Below are 20,856 nucleotides of genomic sequence, written 5' to 3'. Positions count from 1 at the left end.
TTTGTTAACTTTCAGAAGCTCTGTATCTTTTAAGGTGGAACGGTATGTTTGAGGAACAAAAACAACTCTTGTTTGGATGTCGCTGGAATTTAACTCTGTAACTCGTTCATTAATGCAGTTAGCAGTCTCCCGAATTTGGAAACAATTACACCATAAATAATCAGTATTATCCACCTATGGAAAAGGAATTGCTTTTAAATGTTTGGAGTAAAAAAAACCTCCAGATAATTCTGCCATGAGCAGAGAGAGAGACAGAGATAGAGGAGAAATATTAGCACACTAGACCGAGACACTTTGCTTTTTAACTCATTTACAGACACTGGGGCTTCATAAACACAGTAGACTGGTTTCCAATGTAAACCGACTTGAGAGCAGCAAACTAAAGTCGTGAAGGTCATTTTTGATGCTCTTTTGACTGCCACCTGATTCCCAAATGAAATTCCTGGAAGGCTAAAAGCTGATGCTGCAGCAAAGAAGAACAAACTCCGGAGAAATACCCTTCATTTCAAGAGAAATGTTGGTTGAAAAGGTGTCCACAAGGGGGTTACACCCTTCTAGCCCACACTTGGCATTGAACAAGGTGACCTTAGGCTCATGTGCGCTGCTTAATGATTTTCTGTGCTGACCTCACTAATGTTCTTGCAAAGGCAAAATGCCATCAAATCCTCACAATAATTTCCCAACATTTACTAAAATCCTTCCCAGAAGCTGTTAATTTAGCACAGACAAAGCTAAACTACTGAATAAAATACAGAATAAAATGTCGGAGGAGCAGGTATCCATGAGTTTTTGGCCGTGTTGTGTATATATAGAGATATACTGCTGGATAGTGATCCTGAGGGCTATAAATTTGAAGCTTACTGAAGTGTAGCTACAGCACGGAGAGACAGTCTTTGTAATAGGAAACATGTTGTTTTATGGTCCACGTGTTTCACTGAGAAAGAAACTGCAGACGGATTCACAGCCAAATCTGCGACTCATGAGCTGTGTCTAAATTTTTCTGCACCAACAGCACAAACAGACGCCACTGAAGTTTCTACAAACAAACCCCACACATCTCCAAAGTGGCATCTTTATAAAATACAGCATGAATTATCATTATTTCTAATGCTATTTAATATAAAGCGACTTTATTCCAAGTCATTTCTATTGGTCCAAGTTTCCCTCGGTGCAAAGCATAGCTCCTGTTTTCTAATGATGTAGGAAAATTAAAATGAAAAACCGTGGAGTTCCATTTTTTTAGGAGAGCGATGATATTCAGCTTGAGGCTCACTGTGGCAGTGTGCGATAAAAAACCCACAGGTGCTCAGACAGCTCCAATAAATCACGGTTATTTTCATATCTGACCTGAATGCAGGCGTTGTGAGATAAACGAGTGGCTGCGGGTGAAAACATTTGTTTCTCTGAGGCCTTAAAATTCACAGAGGCGCTTTCAAGACTCCAGTGATTCCCAGGAACAACTATAGGACTGTTATAATGAAAGTAAGACTTTTTCATCCAGTGCTAAATACATAATATGAGCAAAGGTCTTCTGAATTGAAGTGTGTGTGTGAAGAGTTTGTTCATCTGGGCAGCAGTGACGGCCTCTACTTCTCTGGGAAGGCTTTAGAGGAGATGTGGGAAACTCTGCAGAGGATGTGATGGCCTGAGTGTATTGCTGAGGTCAGATGTGGTACTTTTTCAGTACCTTTAGTTAACAAACATAATTATACCATTTTCTATATTATTTGTAGATTTTAAAGTCGTATTCATACGCCTCATTTCATGTCCATGATTTATATTAAGTTCTTATAATCTCCACAGTTGTATAATGGAAGATTACAGAGATCCCCCTCTCCTTCTGGAGAAGAGAATGTAATGAACCTTTATTGAACACAACAGGACTTTAACACCAGTGCTGTACCTTTAAATATACCTTTAGTGACAATAATGTACCTGTACAGTACTTATTTCTGACAGTGTACTGATGGTGGAGGCTAGTTTCAGGACTCCACCTTACACCAAAATAATGCAGAGGGATCCTTCACTCCAGAGAATGTCAAAAGCCAATTGTGGGTTAGTGAGGTTTAATTTTCCCAGCATTTGATTGTGGAGTCATGGACCTGCATGCAGTACCTGTGGGATGAGCTGGAATGTCACAACCAATCCAACACCAATACCCGACCTCGCTATTGTTTACGTGGCAGAAAAGAGAGACTCACATCAGCAAAAAATGAACAAACTCCAGCTCATACCTTTCTTTCAAACATACAACAATGGACCAGAGAGTCTCTACGAGCCGTTGGCCCTATAGTGTAAATCTAGGGGACACTTGGTGTTCTGGCTCTAAAATATTACAACTGTGATCACATTAAAGTGGCACTTTATTACTGTAAGGCTCCTACTCACCCTTACAGTGGTTCTCGTCCCAGGGGTACACACAGTTTTGGACTCCGTTGCACACCAGTGAGTTGTTGATGCACATGTTGCTGTGACAAAAAAAAGTATCTGCCTCGCAGGGGGCTGGAGCAGAGGAACAGAGGGAAAACAACATCAGAAACTGGTAGGAATTAGCAAACGGCTCAATATCACACACACAAGGGTTCAGTTTTATTCAACTGAACTGAACTGAACTGCTGCCCTGTGATTGACCGGCTCTCTTGCTGCTTTCAAGTGCAACTCGTGTGGTAGTTTTCTCCGAGGTCCAACTCTTTCCCTAAGCTTGTTTGAGTTCATATGGTTTGTGTGGGAAGTTAAAAAATCAAGGATGCTGTCAAGCATTTCTATGCAGCTTCGTGTTGATTTTAGCCTTTCTACAGTTTTTGAGTTCATTGTGGATGTTCAAAACTGACATTACATTAGAGTTAAGTACAAACTGTACACTATTTTTTGAGTTCTTGCTGAAAAGCATATATCTCTATTTTTTTTTGCAGATGTTTAGTTTACGGCATCATTTGATGTCCTTCAGACTGTGTGTAAATTTCACGATGAACTGACCAATAGAAACACTCCAAAATTAGTCCGAATTAAATCTTTTTACATTGACTTCCACTGAGGGTTAAGAAGGTTTATTCCTTCTCCTGTAAAGTTACTATTTTGGGAGATTCATGTTTTTCTTTGGACAGCGACAAAATGGTGTTTAAATCTCAACTCGACCATTTCGTGCTGTATCAAAATTTCCGATGTGTCGGACTTCAGAGGATGTCCATGTGGCTCCTCCTGGTGGGAAGCTCATTTTTATGATAAAACCGACACCACTTGAAAGGAGTATCCGCCGGGTGTGTGTTGCTGCCTTGCAGTCGGACCCAGTGTGACGCCGATCAGAAGGAAGCGCTTACAGAAGATAAAAAGATGAATGAATTGAATTCAAATGACTTTCAAATGAATTCAAAATTAACAGGAAAATGTTTACAAAAATATGAGGAAACATAGGGAGAAAAACAATATAACATCTGCATTGTGGTAATATTCAGTCGCCACACACTCATGTAAACGAGAGTGGATTTACCTCACAACAGGCTGAAATTAGGAACAATAAAGAGTTAAATGTCCTTCTACAAACACCTTCTATTTAAAAACACATAGTAGGTAACACTCATGTCCTGAACACATCTGGTGACTCTGTGCACATCTGGGCCCTGATATCAGATTTAGTAACACATTAAACACATTACTCAAATCTGGCCTTTTCTTCTCTCTAGACTCCTGCATGAATTTTAATCCAGCTGTTCAAATATAAATGAAATAAAAGCCATATGTGGAGATTAGATCCAGATCCTTTAATAAATTCATTAACTCTGACACTGAGGTCAGGTGCAATATTCACGGATGTCTTTTCAGAGCAGGACTTTAATGCTAAATATGACCAGGAACCTTCAGTGTGTGACAGTGTCTACAGGTGAGTGACTGGGTGAGTGTGTGAAACTATCCACAGGTGTGACTGGGTGAGTGTGTGACACTGTCCACAGGTGTGAATGTGTGAGTGTGTGGAAGTATCCACAGGTGTGAGTGTGTGAGTGACTGGGTGAGTGTGTGGAAGTATCCACAGATGTGAGTGTGTGAGTGACTGGGTGAGTGTGTGGAAGTATCCACAGATGTGAGTGTGTGAGTGACTGGGTGAGTGTGTGGAAGTATCCACAGATGTGAGTGTGTGAGTGACTGGGTGAGTGTGTGGAAGTATCCACAGATGTGAGTGTATGAGTGACTGGGTGAGTGTGTGAAAGTATCCACAGGTGTGAGTGTGTGAGTGACTGGGTGAGTGTGTGAAAGTATCCACAGGTGTGAGTGTGTGAGTGACTGGGTGAGTGTGTGAAAGTATCCACAGGTGTGAGTGTGTGAGTGACCGGGTGAGTTTGTGGAAGTATCCACAGGTGTGAGTGTGTGAGTGACTGGGTGAGTGTGTGACACTGTCCACAGGTGTGAGTGTGTGAGTGACTGGGTGAGTGTGTGGAAGTATCCACAGATGTGAGTGTATGAGTGACTGGGTGAGTGTGTGAAAGTATCCACAGGTGTGAGTGTGTGAGTGACTGGGTGAGTGTGTCAAAGTATCCACAGGTGTGAGTGTGTGAGTGACTGGGTGAGTGTGTGAAAGTATCCACAGGTGTGAGTGTGTGAGTGACTGGGTGAGTGGGTGGAAGTATCCACAGATGTGAGTGTGTGAGTGACTGGGTGAGTGTGTGACACTGTCCACAGGTGTGAGTGTGTGAGTGACTGGATGAGTGACTGGGTGAGTGTGTGACACTGTCCACAGGTGTGAATGTGTGAGTGACTGGGTGAGTGTGTGGAAGTATCCACAGGTGTGAGTGTGTGAGTGACTGGGTGAGTGTGTGGAAGTATCCACAGATGTGAGTGTGTGAGTGACTGGGTGAGTGTGTGAAAGTGTCCACAGGTGTGAGTGTGTGAGTGACTGGGTGAGTGTGTGAAACTGTCAACAGGTTTGAGTGACTGGGTGAGTGTGTGGAAGTATCCACAGATATGAGTGTGTGAGTGACTGGGTGAGTGTGTGACACTGTCCACAGGTGTGAGTGTGTGAGTGACTGGGTGAGTGTGTGACACTGTCCACAGGTGTGAGTGTGTGAGTGACTGGGTGAGTGTGTGAAAGTATACACAGGTGTGAGTGTGTGAGTGACTGGGTGAGTGTGTGAAAGTATCCACAGATGTGAGTGTATGAGTGACTGGGTGAGTGTGTGAAACTATCCACAGGTGTGACTGGGTGAGTGTGTGACACTGTCCACAGGTGTGAGTGTGTGGAAGTATCCACAGGTGTGAGTGTGTGAGTGACTGGGTGAGTGTGTGGAAGTATCCACAGATGTGAGTGTGTGAGTGACTGGGTGAGTGTGTGGAAGTATCCACAGATGTGAGTGTGTGAGTGACTGGGTGAGTGTGTGAAAGTATCCACAGGTGTGAGTGTGTGAGTGACTGGGTGAGTGTGTGAAAGTATCCACAGGTGTGAGTGTGTGAGTGACTGGGTGAGTGTGTGAAGGTATCCACAGGTGTGAGTGTATGAGTGACTGGGTGAGTGTGTGAAACTATCCACAGGTGTGACTGGGTGAGTGTGTGACACTGTCCACAGGTGTGAGTGTGTGGAAGTATCCACAGGTGTGAGTGTGTGAGTGACTGGGTGAGTGTGTGGAAGTATCCACAGATGTGAGTGTGTGAGTGACTGGGTGAGTGTGTGGAAGTATCCACAGATGTGAGTGTATGAGTGACTGGGTGAGTGTGTGAAAGTATCCACAGGTGTGAGTGTGTGAGTGACTGGGTGAGTGTGTGAAAGTATCCACAGGTGTGAGTGTGTGAGTGACTGGGTGAGTGTGTGAAGGTATCCACAGGTGTGAGTGTGTGAGTGACTGGATGAGTGTGTGAAGGTATTCACAGATGTGTGTGTGTGAGTGTGTGGGTGTGTGAAGGTATTCACAGATGTGAGTGTGTGAATGTATTCACAGGTGTGAGTGTGTGAAGGTATTCATTGATGTGAGCGTGTGAGTGTGTGAAGGTATTCATAAATGTGAGTGTGTGAGTGTGTGAAGGTATTCACAGATGTGAGTGTGAGTGTGTGAAGGTATTCATAGATGTGAGTGTGTGAGTGTGTGAAGGTATTCACAGATGTGTGTGTGAGAGTGTGTGGGTGTGTGAAGGTATTCACAGATGTGATTGTGTGAGTGTGTGAAGGTATATCAGACTGTATCCAGTGTCCATTGATTCTAAGTAGGCTCTGGACCCACTGTGACACTGATCAGGATGAAATAGTGACATTAGATGAACGAATGAACGAGTGAATGAATGATTGTCAGGCTTTAGTTATTAGAGCAGTTAAATCACAGCAGTGACTTTCACAAAGACGCTATTGTGCCGCAAACGTATCTCAATTCATGTTTCTTTCTGTTGTTCATGTTCTCAGTATTTCACAGCACCAGAGCTTTTTATCCCTCGGAGTTAAAAAAAAAAACAAAAAACAGGCCTTTCCCCAAAATAACCCGTAAACTCCAGGCTGTGGTGAATTACAGAGGTGATAAATTAAGGTTTTCATTTTCAGAGCTGATCCCAGGTGAAGAATAGCAGCTGAAATTAGGATGACTCATCACTCCGTTTCTAATGTTCTGGCTGTGGTTAAAGCACCGTGCAGTTCTTTTTCTCAACACCAGGGGGGGTTACAATCTGCAGCTCATCAACTTTACATACAGTTACAGTGGACTTCACTACTGTATGAACTGATCACCATCAGAACAACAAACGAGAGGGGTGTGTGTGTATGTGTGTGTGTGTGTGTGGTGGTGGTGGTGAAGGAAGGATAAAGAAGAGATAGAGATACAGAGGTAAATAGAAAGAAGAAAAACAAGCACATGAGAGAGTGGGGAAGGAAAAGGGAGAGAAGTAGAAGAGAGCAAGACAAAGATGCAGAAGGAATGAAAGAGGGAGATAGAGTGGGAAGACAAAGAGAGAAAAAGAAGTAGAGAGTAGACGAGACAGAGGTGGGAGAGATAGACGGGAGACAAAATGAAAGAGAAAAGAAAGAAACAGAAACAGAAGATTGAGAGAGAAAGAGTAGAAATAAAGAGAGAGAGAGAGAGAGAGAGAGAGAGAGAGAGACTGTATTAAAGCTGATCAATTCCAGCCCTCTTCCAGGAGTTAATATCTAATGGTCTTCTAATAAAAGCAGGGCCTTGTGCTCGGACGCGTCCTCATCTCCTCAGCTCCATCATTCCGGAGAATTCCGATGAAAGAGCAGATGGACTGTTTCTGTTCTGCAGAGTGCTGCCGTCACTTCATTTCACACAGATACACGGAGAGGCATAAATATGGCTGGATTTTGGGTTTTAACCCCGGAAGCCCTCTGAAATATGAAACGAAGGATCCAAATGCTTATCAGTAATGAATAATGTAACCCTAGAGTGTAATTCTAAAGTCAGGTCTCGGTCTCAGTGTGAGGTGGATGAGGAAATTGCTCTGGAGACGGGCCCAGTGTGGCTTCTCTGTGTGAGAACTCTTTTCTGTCATCACTAATTCACAGTGAATACACTCGCATAGAATACAATCCAACCTGGGCTCTGATTGGCTGACAAGGATCACTCAGTCTTATTTTTCTATGAGCATTCAAAGGTCTACCCTGCGGTTCTCAGCGCCACTGTCCTGGTCTCGATTATCCCTTTTCCATCAACATGGAATCGGTTCTGTTCCACAGCAGTAGGTTCCATGGGTGAGTCGAGATAAAGAAGCTTGAGAAATAGCTGAGAGCCTGAAATAAAGTATTTTTCCCCTGTCCTCTCTGTTCTCTCTCAGTTCTCTCACTCTTCTCTCACTGATCTCTCTCTGTTCTCACTCTGTTCTCTCACTGTTCTTTCTGTTGTTATTTTTCTCTCACTGTTCTCATTGTTTTCTCTATGTTCTCTCATTGTTCTCACTGTTCTCTCACTCTTCTCTCTCGGTTCTCTCACTCTTCTCTCACTGATCTCACTCTGTTCTCTCACTGTTTTTTCTGTTGTCATTTTTCTCTCACTATTCTCATTGTTTTTGCTCTGTTTTCACTGTTCTCTCATTGTTCTCACTTTTCTCTCACTCTTCCCTCTCGGTTCTCTCAATCTTCTCTCACTGATCTCTCTCTGTTCTCACTCTGTTCTCTCACTGTTCTTTCTGTTGTCATTTTTCTCTCACTGTTCTCATTGTTTTCTCTCTGTTCTCTCGTTGTTCTCACCGTTCTCTCTCTGTTCTCAGTGTTCTCTCTGTTCTCTGATCTGAGAGTGGATAAACCATGACTCTGTCCTGAATCTGGAGCTGAATTCAAACGCAGCGACACTGAAACCCAGCCCCCACAGCACCCCCTGCTGATGACGAATACTATTTTTTGCATCAAAACTAGTGGAAAAGTGGTCTCTGGAGAGCAGCAAGGACCCAAGAATGGACCCAGAAGAGGAGCTAGAGTTCTGCTGGTGGAAAAGGGCTAGATCCGTCCTGGTCTCAGTCCTGACTCGGACTTGATACGTCTGGGTCTCTGTGCTGATACAGCACCACATCACCCACAAACACCAGGCAGAGAAAGAGAGAAGGTAACACACTTTATAACATTTATTACCACGTTTATTACCCATGATTATTTATGTGTCCAATGACATTGTTTTGACAACAGAAAGAATGTGAGAAGCAATGAGAGATGAGGAGAGGGAAAGAAGGAATAGAGAGAAAGAGGAAGTGCAATGGTTTGAGGAGAAAAGCAAGAGGGAGAAGCTGGGGAAGAGTGGACAGGGAGAAAAAAGGGAAAGCACATGATGGAGAGATTGAGAGAGGGAGAGAGAGCATTGTGCAGGAGTGTTACCCAGGCAACAGCACCTTCTGTGTGTTCATTCACTGTACACACACACACACACACACACACACACACACACACACACACACAGAGAGAGAGAGAGAGAGAGAGAGAGAGAGAGAGAGAGAGAGAGAGAGAGTAACAAGCATGCAACAGGCAGGCAGATGTCTAAACAAACACAAAACAAACAAACAAACAAAAAAGAAGTTAGAGGGGACGAAAGTGGGTGAAAATTGATAGATAGAGAAAGAGAGAGGAAAGAAAAAGTGACCAGAGAGAGAGTGTGTAGCTGGAGAGGTTGAGAAGTTGCAGAAAGAGAAGAAAAACGAGAGAAAGAGAAAGCAGATGAGGTGATGAAGAGAAGGGGAAAGACAGAAAGCAGAGAGTTGCCTTACGCCACCGACAGTGTGTTTCACTCCTCGTTGCAGTGCACAGTGAGTTTAACCACCACAGCAGAGTGTGTGGCTGTGTGCTCCTGTGTGTTGTCGTGTTTTCCTCTCTGTGTTGGTGTAAATGCATTCAGTAGTGGATCAGGTGTTAAATAAAATGCCATAAACCACACCTTCGCCAAAAAAAAAAAAAAAAAAAAAAAAAACATCATTAAACAGATTTGTTTCAGCACTCGGACGACTGCAGGCCAAACAGCAGCAGCCTCATGGTGGAGTGTTTCTAATGGTCTCTCTCTCTCACACACACACACACAAACACACACACACATATGGAAATATCATCACTGTCCAAAGACCAATGCATCTCCATGTTTGTGGATTTTTGGGGATGACTTTACAGATATTTCACTGAAATTACAGTGAAAATGTCATAACGAATGGACCAATAGAAATGCTTCAAAATTCCTTTAGCTAAAATCTTTCTACATTCACCTCCATTGAGAGTTAAGAAGGTTTTCTTCTCTTATAAATGTACCCTTCAGGAGATACGTGTTAGTCTTTGATCATGACTTTTCTCACCTGACTTTTTATTATACAATAAAATAAAACACTGTTACTAAATTAAAAATAGAAAAAGTCAGAGTTGGAAAAGAAACAGTGTTCTATGAGTTTAAATATCACATCACTCGCAGCCATCTCCATGGTGACACAGGATCAGTCTCCATAGACAGATAATGGCCATTTTCATTGTTATGCTACATGTTTGTTTATTACTCTGTTTTTATTGTTTTACATTTTACTGAATAGCTTTAAATCATTTTTATATGCTGTTTTAATTCTATTTTATACTTTCTAATTGTTTTTATTTTCTTTTACTTTTTAAATTCTACTGTAATTTTCCTGTATCGCTCTGTAAAGCACTTTGATTCACCTGTTTCCACCTGTTTCCAGGGGGGTGCTGCACACCTTTTCGTAAACTACAGCTATTCCCATGATTATGATAGGGCCATATCCGTAATACGATACGTACAGTTTCAGAGTTACGCTAAACCTATTTTCCTATCTGTAAATGTCACAGTAATGATTTGTGTGTGTGTGTGTGTGTTCGTTGTGGTTGTGGTGGTTATTCCTTACGCTCTTGGAAGGTGGTGAAGAGGATTTTGAAGCGGCTGCGGCGACTGCCCTCGTCCACCCACATCCGCACCACCCCCAGAGCCGTCAGCAGCATCACGTCGCTGGCCACGGTGCTGCAGAACTTCACCTTCAAATCCTCCACTGAGCTGCTGCCATCATACACTGCCACAAAGTTGCGCTTACACTCGTTTGAGTTCTGCATTTCGTAGTCCAGGAAACGCAGGTAGATCTGAGAGAGAGAGAGAGAGAGAGAGAGAGAGAGAGAGAGAATACAAGGGCAGGAGAGTAAGAGAGAAGAGAGAGCAAAGAGAGAAAGCAGAAAAAGAGAAGGAGAAATAGAGCACAGAGGTTGATCTCTTCTACGTTACCATGTTCAGGGTGGAAGGTGCCAGGTTAATGCAAACTATCACGGAAACATGGTTCAAAACACTTTCACAAAGCTTGGTGTCCACAAACTTTTGGCAGGAGGCGTAACACAGAGCACGGCTCTAACCCGCTGTAAATATCATCGCCTTTTTCTCCTCATGAACAGCAACATAAATCTGTCGTCGTCGTCCACGCCACCGCTGTCACTGTATCATTTACAGGGTTATGTTTCATCAGCAGCTCCAGGATCGTATCAAAGTCTCTGAGCTCTTTCATCTCCGCTGCATTACTGTGACTGATGTCTCCATAATGAGACGCTGTCAATAAACCCGTCTCTCTCCTCAGACGCTCAGCCAGAACAGACAAAACAAAGCAGATCCAGATCAATGCTTCCGTCTCCGATCAGCGTCTGTCTCAGCCTCTGAGAACGCACTAGGAGAAGGGAGCGTCTATTCTTCTCTCTCGTAAAAGAATGGTTGGGGAAGAAATTACATTTACACAGTTTCTTAAACACCTCAGATGCTTTGAAGCCAATGTAACTGATAAGTATCTGATTAGAATCAAATTAAGCCGTTAAACCTAGTTGTAATCTTGTTAGACGATCTCTGTCAGGTTCATACCGTAGTATTAGGTCCACCAGTGAACCTACGCATTTTTAACGTGGAAAGATGAGGAAGACAAAACATGATACAACTAAAAGAATGTCTTCTCATGTCAGTCTCATAAGACTCTGAAACATCAGCGATGTATTCAAAGCCATGTCATGGAATGCATTCTGTCTGGTTCCATTCACCACCACTGACAAAACCCCACAAACCCCACAGCAGTGTTCTCCCCCTGTGTAAACAGCCCTGTTCAGAACGCACGCTTTCAGCACCTGTTCCTTTAAATGATAATGAGCCACTCGCTGTTCACCCTGACCCCGAGCGCACAGCAGTGAGGAGCGAGGAGCAGAAGCTCAGTTCTTTTTCTTCAGTTTTTACTCAGTGCTCTTATTTCTCAGCGCTCTTTGTGTATGTTTTGTTGCGTTTAACCTCATCTTTGGTCTTTCACATAAACGCGGGTCCAGTGTTGTGATTGGACAGACCCAGACGAGGGGGCGGCGCAAATCTAAAGTCTCTGCACTTGACATCAGAAGCGGAGCAGAATCAGAACGTCTCGTTTTATCCCATGTTTTCTGACTTAGGCAGCACACACTAAACTGATTGGCTGGTGTGTGTGTTGGTGGGCTCCATATTCACACATTAATGTGAACATCAGTTGAACAAGAAATGTTTTCATAATATTAATGTTAATATTAATAATATTAAAAAGGTTTATATAAACAGGATTACAAGGTTCAAGGTTCTTAATAACGTGGACAGTGAGTATGTATTCACCCAATAAACCATTTATCATAAACAAAATTCTCTTCTGGTCACTACTACATTCTATAAATTGTTTTATAAATTCAATCTGTTTAGGATCATTAGGAAATATAACAGAGGTTTCCAATAAAGTGGACAGGGAAAGGGTCAATGTACGAGAGAGTCTGTCCTCTCACAGCAGAATGGTGAGAAAGTGAAAGCTGCTCTGGCTCCACGTCGCTGGGTTTGTCCTAGAGATGCAGCACACCCACTCGCCGTCAACATTACTAACGATCTGGAGGAGTTCCGGTGTTCCAGTGTTCCTGCAGGCCTCTACCATCAGTGGCTCTGACACTCTCAAACAGAACAAACGACGTGTGGAATGCCCAGGCGGCCCCAGGGAGATGAAGTATAATGAGATTCGGAGATGCCCACGGCTAATTATCCACGTTTGACACTTCGGGACGATCTGGACGCGCCAAGAGAACAAAAACATAGCAGCACTTTCAACTGGGCACTTCTATAAATAGTGCAGATCTACTCTTACTGCACGGTTGTTATAACTCAAATCGCGTAAATAGCATTATAAGGAACTAAAAACTAAAATTGCATTATTGATATATGGGTTTTAGGTTGCTATGGTTACGCTGCACCTCATTCTGTAGTTTTCATCGTTTCCACTGATGGCCATGTGATGCCGTGATGAAATATTGGGGGCTGGACGAAACCCTGGAAGACTGGAAGTAAGGCATTTATTCAAACAACCTCAGCAGTGGTCAGTCAGAATGGTTCTGACGGTAGAAACAGCGCAGGAGAATCTGAGGAGACTCCTCCCTTAATGTCCAGTAGAGCCAATCAGACACAAGCTCCCAATTTAGGAACCGCACACTGACACCTACGATAACATCCATTGGGTTCTAAAATGCCACCAATGCAGACTGAAACCCACAATCCCTTCTGTGTCAGTGCAGTACAGAATAGTCTGAACCCACAGCGCCCCCTACAGTTTAGTTCCAATGTGAGCTCTGTCCCTTGCGGCTAAAGAAAAGGGTGAAGGTAGTAACTAATGTTTGTTAAAACTCTTTATTTAATAAATTATGTTTTTATATTTGCATGTATATTTGAGCATGGGGGACGATAGTCTCAACTATAATCCCTCACCTCTCATAACCCCAAAGCTACAAACAACAGGCCGAGATGCATCCACAAGCCCAGGATTAAATGTTCTTTTTAAGGCAGAGCTTATGAAGATTTCCCATGCTCCAGCTGAGCAGAAAAACCATATTCCTTCATTTTCATAAGCGTGTGGTGGAGGATCTGTGCTTAAGGCTGAGGATCTGCACCTGAAATTAATTAGTAATTTGCATGAAACTAGTTATGATTCACACAGTGTAATGAAGTCAAACACACTGGAAAATAGACTTCGGGTTATATTACACTCATGGTATTATTTCATCTACAGATGTAAACACGTTTCAGTTCACCGTGTAATCACGAGTTTTTCAGATTCCCCACTATTTAGCCACCATCACTTCAGAGTAAACTCTTTAGACTGGTGGAGTTTGTTGGTGATTGTGGTTGAAAAGGGGAAATATTCTCTGTCATTTTCAAAGCGGAACACAATTCTGGTTCTTAACGAAATGTCTGTGACACAGAAACATAAGAGTTCACCAGCTGGACTGGGACCAGACTGTGGCCAAGCAGCACATAGACATTAACCTGCAAACTAGTGTGGTAGATCTACGTCAACTCAGGCAGCTGTTTTGTGTAGGTCTATGTGCAGGCAGCTGCTCTGTATCTGTACATTTACCTGTGTAAAGATTTAAACCCTCTCTGAAGCCCAGACTCCATCACTTTGTTAAAATCTCAGTGTCTGAATTATACACAAATGAGAACAACTGGGAATATTCTGTATATTTGTGTCAATTTGTGGATGATCCTGGTGCTCTACACCTTGGTGTTTTGACTTATTCATAATCGTTATAATAAATGCACCTGTAGAATGAGCTGGAGCTTTTCACTTTTCCATCACCGAGGGGATAATAATTACATGGTGGATGACGCTGATTATAACTTACTGATTATAACTTACTGCCTTGAGCTAAAATAACAGCAGAAACATCATGTTCAAAGAGGTGAAGTGTCAAAGTAAACCTATAAATCATCTGAACAATGATATTCTGATCTTTGTGAGTGTGTTTATGATGAATATAATTATTGTACACAAAAGTATAAGATGAATTCAAGTGAAACCAAATCTGTTCATATTTAAATACATTTTAATAATACCTATGTATTTCATTTTGAGCACTATTTTATTGTTCTAAATTTTTAATTATATATTTGTTTATTATAATTATTATTATTATTATTCATTCATTCATTATCTGTAACCCTTATCCAGTTCAGGGTCGCGGTGGGTCCAGAGCCCTCACTAGGAATCACTGGGCGCAAGGCAGGAACACACCCTGGAGGGGGCGCCAGTCCTTCACAGGGAAACACACAGCCATATTTACTCACACATTCACACCTACTGACACTTTTGAGTCATCAATCCACCTACCAACGTGTGTTTTTGGACTGTGCGAGGAAACCGGAGCACCCGGAGGAAACCCACGCGGACACAGGGAGAACAGACCACACTCCTCACAGACAGTCACCCGGAGCGGGAATCGAACCCACAACCTCCAGGCCCTGGAGCTGTGTGACTGCGACACCTGCTGTGCCACCATGCCGCACTTGTTTATTATTATTATTTTGTTAATGTTTTACATTCAAATCCCTGATGCTAGAAAATTCCTCTATCCCTGTTTTCCATTTTTATATAATAATAACACATTGTGCAAAAGTTTAACAAGGAATGGAACAATAGTAAATCTCCAAGATGACTTATATATTTCCAATAAATTTGACTATATTTAAGGATTATTTTCCCTATTTTGGAAAATATATCAATATGGAGATTTACACTTTATATATTTTTTATTTTATCTATTAAATCTATTACATTTTTAGTTGAATCCTGAATTTCAAGAAAGACTGAGGGAAGAAAGAAGACGTTATGGGCAGCTTGAGCTTAAAAAAGAAAGGAAAAGCCAGTGGTCTTTTCTTAAGGATGAGAGTGGTTCCAACAGGCTGTAAATGCCATGACATAACCATCCCATAATCTCACTCTGAAAAACCCTAATCCTGTCCTCACACAGTCCCCGAGGCCAAAGAGGTCCAGAGGGATTTCAAACCTAAAACCCTTCTCTCCACTCTCTGTCCGCTCTCTACACATCCACTCATTTATCACAGCAAAAAATACCATCTCCACAAGGGGAATCATCTTAAATCTACTCAGTGTATCCAATAAAATAAACATATTATACATGTATTTACCTTTTTTTCTTGTTTCAAATGAAATTTATTACATGATCACATTATTACATGATGCTATGTTCGCATTATATTGGCCAGTTAGTGACACAACCACAGTACTGCTGCACTCTCAATCCTCAGCACCGTGTCCTTAGCAACATTTCCTCAGCACTGTGTTCTTAGCAACACATCCTCAGCACCGCATCCATAGAAATATATCTTGAGCACTGTGTCTTTAGAAACACATCCTCAGCACTGCATCCTTAGCAACACATCCTCAGCACTGCGTCCTTAGCAACACATCCTCAGCCCTGCATCCTTAGCAACACATCCTCAGCACTGCATCCTTAGCAACACATCCTCAGCACTGTGTTCTTAGCCACACATCCTCAGCACTGTGTTCTTAGCCACACATCCTCAGCACCGCGTCCTTAGCAACACATTTTCAGCACCGCGTCCTTAGCAACACATCCTCAGCACTCCATCCTTAGAAACGCATCCTCAACACTGCGTCCTTATCAACACATCCTCAGCACTGCATACTTAGCAACACATCCTTAGCACTGCTTTCTTAGCAACACATCCTCAGCACCGCATCCTTAGCAACAAATCCTCAGCACTGCATCCTTAGCAACACATCCTTAGCAACGCATCCTCAACACCGCGTCCTTAGCAACACATCCTCAACACTACATCCTTAGCAACACATCCTCAACACTGCGTCTTTGTAACACATCTTCAGTACTGCGTCCTTAGCAACACATCCTCAGCACTGCGTCCTTAGCAACACATCCTCAGCCAAGCGTCCTTAGCAACACATCCTCAACACTGTGTCCTTAGTAACACATCCTCAACACTGCGTCCTTAGCAACACATCCTCAACACTGCGTCCTTAGTAACACATCCTCAGCACTGCGTCCTCAGCACTGCATCCTTAGCAACACATCCTCAACACTACATCCTTAGCAACACATCCTCAGCACCGCATACTTAGCAACACATCCTTAGCACTGCTTTCTTAGCAACACATCCTCAGCACCGCATCCTTAGCAACACATCCTCAGCACTGCATCCTTAGCAACACATCCTCAGCCAAGCGTCCTTAGCAACGCATCCTCAACACCGCGTCCTTAGCAACACATCCTCAACACTGCGTCCTTAGCAACACATCCTCAACACTGCGTCCTTAGTAACACATCCTCAGTACTGTGTCCTTATCAACACATTCTCAGCACTGCGTCCTTAGCAACACATCCTCAGCCAAGCGTCCTTAGCAACACATCCTCAACACTGTGTCCTTAGTAACACATCCTCAACACTGCGTCCTTAGCAACACATCCTCAGCCAAGCGTCCTTAGCAACACATCCTCAACACTGTGTCCTTAGTAACACATCATCAACACTGCGCCCTTAGCAACACATCCTCAACACTGCGTCCTTAGTAACACATCCTCAGCACTGCGTCCTCAGCACTGCGTCCTCAGCACTGCGTCCTTAGCAACACATCCTCAACACTGCATCCTTAGCAACACATCCTCAGCACTGCGTCCTTAGAAATATATCTTGAGCACTGTGTCTTTAGAAACACATTTTCAGCACCGCATCCTTAGCAACACATCCTCAGCACTGCATCCTTAGAAATGTATCTTGAGCACTGTGTCTTTAGAAACACATCCTCAGCACTGCATCCTTAGCAACACATCCTCAGCACTGCATACTTAGCAACACATCCTCAGCCAAGCGTCCTTAGCAACACATCCTCAACACTGTGTCCTTAGTAACACATCCTCAACACTGTGTCCTTAGCAACACATCCTCAACAGTGCATCCTTAGCAACACATCCTCAACTCTGCGTCCTTAGCAACACATTCTCAACACTGCGTCCTTAATAACACATCCTCAGCACTGCGTCCTTAGCAACACATCCTCAACACTGTGTCCTTAGCAACACATCCTCAGCACTGAGTCCTTAGCAACACATCCTCAGCACTGCGTCCTTAGCAACACATCCTCAACACTGCGTCCTTAGCAACACAGCTGTAAAGACGATGCTGCTTTTGAAGCTGGCGAACACAGTTAAACTGATTTACGTCTGTCATATGATGATATCAATTTAAGATACATATTGTATAACTATGTAATGTTGATGTTAATTTTCATGCACTAAGAAATCACAGTGAGAAATGAGTCAGTGCTGTCTGAGTTCGAACAGTCAGTACCAGGTTCAGTGAATGAGTGAAGGAGTAAACCACTTCAGATACAGCTACTGTTTTATTGTAGTAAGGTTAAATAGAATGTACTTACTTATTGACAATGAATGAATAATATTTTAGTATAATGTTAAAAACAACCCCGTCAGCCTTTTGCAGCCCTGTTTAATATTAATGTTGTTTGACTGTACTCTAATACTAATTTAAGTATTCCACGAGTGCTACCTGGAGTAATGACCTGAGAACTGAAGCACACTCCTATCAGTTACATTATCCTCTTAGCTACAAAGGTCTAAATGAACATTACACAGTAAACATGTCCTGGCTGATCGACTGCACTCAGGGTAAAGAGGGAGGAAAATTGCTGAAATGTGATTTTTTTTTTTTTTGCCCAAACTGTTTGTTTTAATTCCAGCGCTATTGTGCAGCCCGTTCCCTTGTGGATCATTGGAAGCTCTTCCTAAGTTGCAACTCAGGCTTGATTGCTTGAGTACACTCTAATTAGCCTTCTCAGCTACAGTTTTTCAATTAGTAAGCTTTTCTCCACCACTGCCTTGGCATACATTATCAGTGCGAGCGTGTCGTGGAGGCAGCAACCTTTAGGGCTGAGTCTTATCTCTTTTTCGGGTCGTGGGAGTGTGTGAATGTGTGTGTGTGTTTGAGGTGCTGATCACGTCCCTGTGCTGACTAATTCAAACTGGGCGCCAGCTGATGGTTAAAGCTGCAGCCAGTTCACAGAGAGAGTCTCTGTACGACGAAGAATAAAAGCCATTCACGTTTGAGAGCTCCTTGTTGGTCTGTGAACTCAGTTTTGGTTCTGTTTACCAGGAAATGTGCCTTTAATCTGAAATGAATTCTTTTGGATATTCATTTAAAACACAATGTCTAACCAGCAAAACAGATTCAGGCCAGAAATGATGACATTATGCACTAAATGCATAGTTTAAGAACAAACATATTTCCACCCATTATGAATATTCATTTAAAGGCAGAATCATGGAAGTGGATGGCTCTTCTGTACGTGCAGAGGATTAACTAAACAAAATCTTTTGGCAAAGGTTCAGCATTCTTCTGGAATGAAAGGAAATAGAGTGTTAGGCCCTGTTTAGTACAATAACAGTTTCTACTCATTTGAGAAGTCAGTGCAGAAGATGTGTGGGCTTTATGGCATTCAAGAGAGCAGCAGTGAGGTCAGGTATGTTGAATAATTAGCTCTGGATCATAAACGCCAATCCAACGCCTCCCAAAGTTACTGGATCCCCCAGTGAACACAGTTCCACTGAGCCACATTACAGTTAATATAAGCGGAGGACATCTGGATCCATTCACCACCACTGTGAATAATTCATCACTATACAATATTTGATAAAGGTTGACCTCCCCTTTAAATAGTAGGACTTTAGCTATCACCCACTCTCAGGTCTGTAAATGAAATGAAGATGCTGCATGATGTGTTGTTGAGGTTTGAAGTCTCATAGCTCTAATCGGTGGGGAAATATGAGTCAATATGTGTGTGTGTGTGGGTGTGTGTGTGATGCGATTACAGCAGTGATGTACCATCACCATCTGCATTTAAAGTGAACATTCCTGTGAGACCCAAAACACGACAGTGATCTAAAGCCATTTAGGGAATTAACTCTGGCAACCCAAAACGTGGATTACGCGCTACGTGTGGCAACCCTGCTCCAAAACACAATTAAACTCTCACGGTGAGAGGCTTTGGGCCGTCCAATCACTTACAGTCCATTTAAATGTATTAATACGGCGGCCAACAGCCTGTCATGTAATCTACTAAATGGCAGTGAAGAATCAATAGGGTAGACCACAGCGTTTAAGATAAAGGGGGGAGGGCACTCACAAATATTTTCTCATAGCAGCTGTTGCTGATTTGGACAAGCTGCACTGAACGTTGTCAAAAATCCAATTTAATCACAAGAGAAACTGTAGAACAAAATGCAGACTTGGTTCAAATCTCTAAATATGAAGTGAAAGTGACAAGTTAAATCAAATGAAACAATACATTTTACAATGTACAGCAAGAATTTAGAGTCCAAATCTGAGCTGAGGCCAAGAAATGTCTGTCCAAACATGCCCCAAAGTGCAGAACAGTGATAAAAATACATTTCTAAGAAGTAAATATATAAAAATAATGAAGTGGTGCCTCTTTTCTGCTTGTGATTTTAATATTTCTCTGTGAAGCTTGTTCAACTGCAACAACTGCTACTGACAGGCATTTGTGGATGGAGCTCTGTGCATTGAAACACATTGCTGCACTGAGTTGACTAGCACCCTGTAATAGACTGGGTGAGTTCCTGCGATTCCAGGGATTTCGGTAGACGCCGGACCCACCGCGACCCTGAATTTGGAAAATCGGTTACAGATAATGACTGAATGAATGAATGGCGTGTCTGGACTAAACGTGTTAATACTAAATCATTGTAGGAATGAATTAAATATTGTAAACTGAAAACCAAAAGTGTCAGTGAATTAACCCAGTCATTTTTTATTCAGTCTAGCAAACAGTGTATGCTAATTCAGAGACAAAAAACAAAACAAAAAAAACCCAGATGATAAACAACAACATGTCACTGCAGCGCCGTCTCTCAGGACTCTGAGACGATAAAAAATAACCGGACGCCTCAGTCAGAAGGATCCATCCGGGGGAGACAAGGACATATGCTTTTAATTTGCTTCTCTCCAAGGACATCAGATAGCACTGAAATCAATTGGCAAAGCAATAAATCACATTAGCCCCAAATATTATCAGCCACCCACTGCACGGCAGCACAGGGCTCGCTGTTCGCATAAACATTTTCTCCCTCTTTTCTCATATCTTTCATTCTCCTTTTAACACTTCTGTCAAAACAATGGTCAAAACAAACAAACATTAAGATTCTATACTTTCCACACGTTTCTGCACTTGTTTCAAAGAACTGTGAGTCGGAAAGTGTTTTTACAGCCTTCACTGGTGGCTGGGAGCACCTAAGGGTTAGTAGATGCTTGTTTAAAGGGGAATTCCACCAACCTTTCAGTATTCTAGCATAATTAAATCATTACCTTATCAAGAAGTCAACAAACGAATCGACCTTTTAACACTCTCTGGGACATTACTGAGTCACCCCCACCTCCTTCACTGTGCAGCCTCCTCCTGGATGATGCTCCAGAAGCTAATCTGCACCGGTCCCTTCACCACACACTAGCTATTAGGCAGAGGGGAGATGGGAGAGTGGGACTGAGCCGGTTTATTGAAGGTGGGGACAATCAGGAGTGACCC

At 42.7% G+C, this 20,856-nt stretch overlaps 1 protein-coding gene across 5 annotated transcripts in view; it reads right to left on the bottom strand.

Moving 5' to 3' along the window:
- Positions 1-20,856, bottom strand: part of neto1l (neuropilin (NRP) and tolloid (TLL)-like 1, like) — an 81,116-nt gene that overhangs the window by 8,994 nt on the left and 51,266 nt on the right. For all 5 annotated transcript variants that reach the window (XM_066647054.1, XM_066648807.1, XM_066647815.1 and 2 more), the window contains exons 7-8: positions 10,300-10,528; positions 2,389-2,502 (exon numbers count right to left, since the gene is read on the bottom strand). In XM_066647054.1, coding sequence (XP_066503151.1) covers positions 2,389-2,502; positions 10,300-10,528 — 343 coding nt within the window. The remainder of the gene's footprint in view (positions 1-2,388; positions 2,503-10,299; positions 10,529-20,856) is intronic.

Source organism: Hoplias malabaricus, chromosome 1 (assembly GCF_029633855.1).
Source record: "Hoplias malabaricus isolate fHopMal1 chromosome 1, fHopMal1.hap1, whole genome shotgun sequence".
Lineage (NCBI taxonomy): Eukaryota > Metazoa > Chordata > Actinopteri > Characiformes > Erythrinidae > Hoplias > Hoplias malabaricus.
The sequence above is the reverse complement of the archived record's forward strand: the minus strand, read 5'-3'. Positions and strand labels throughout refer to the sequence as shown.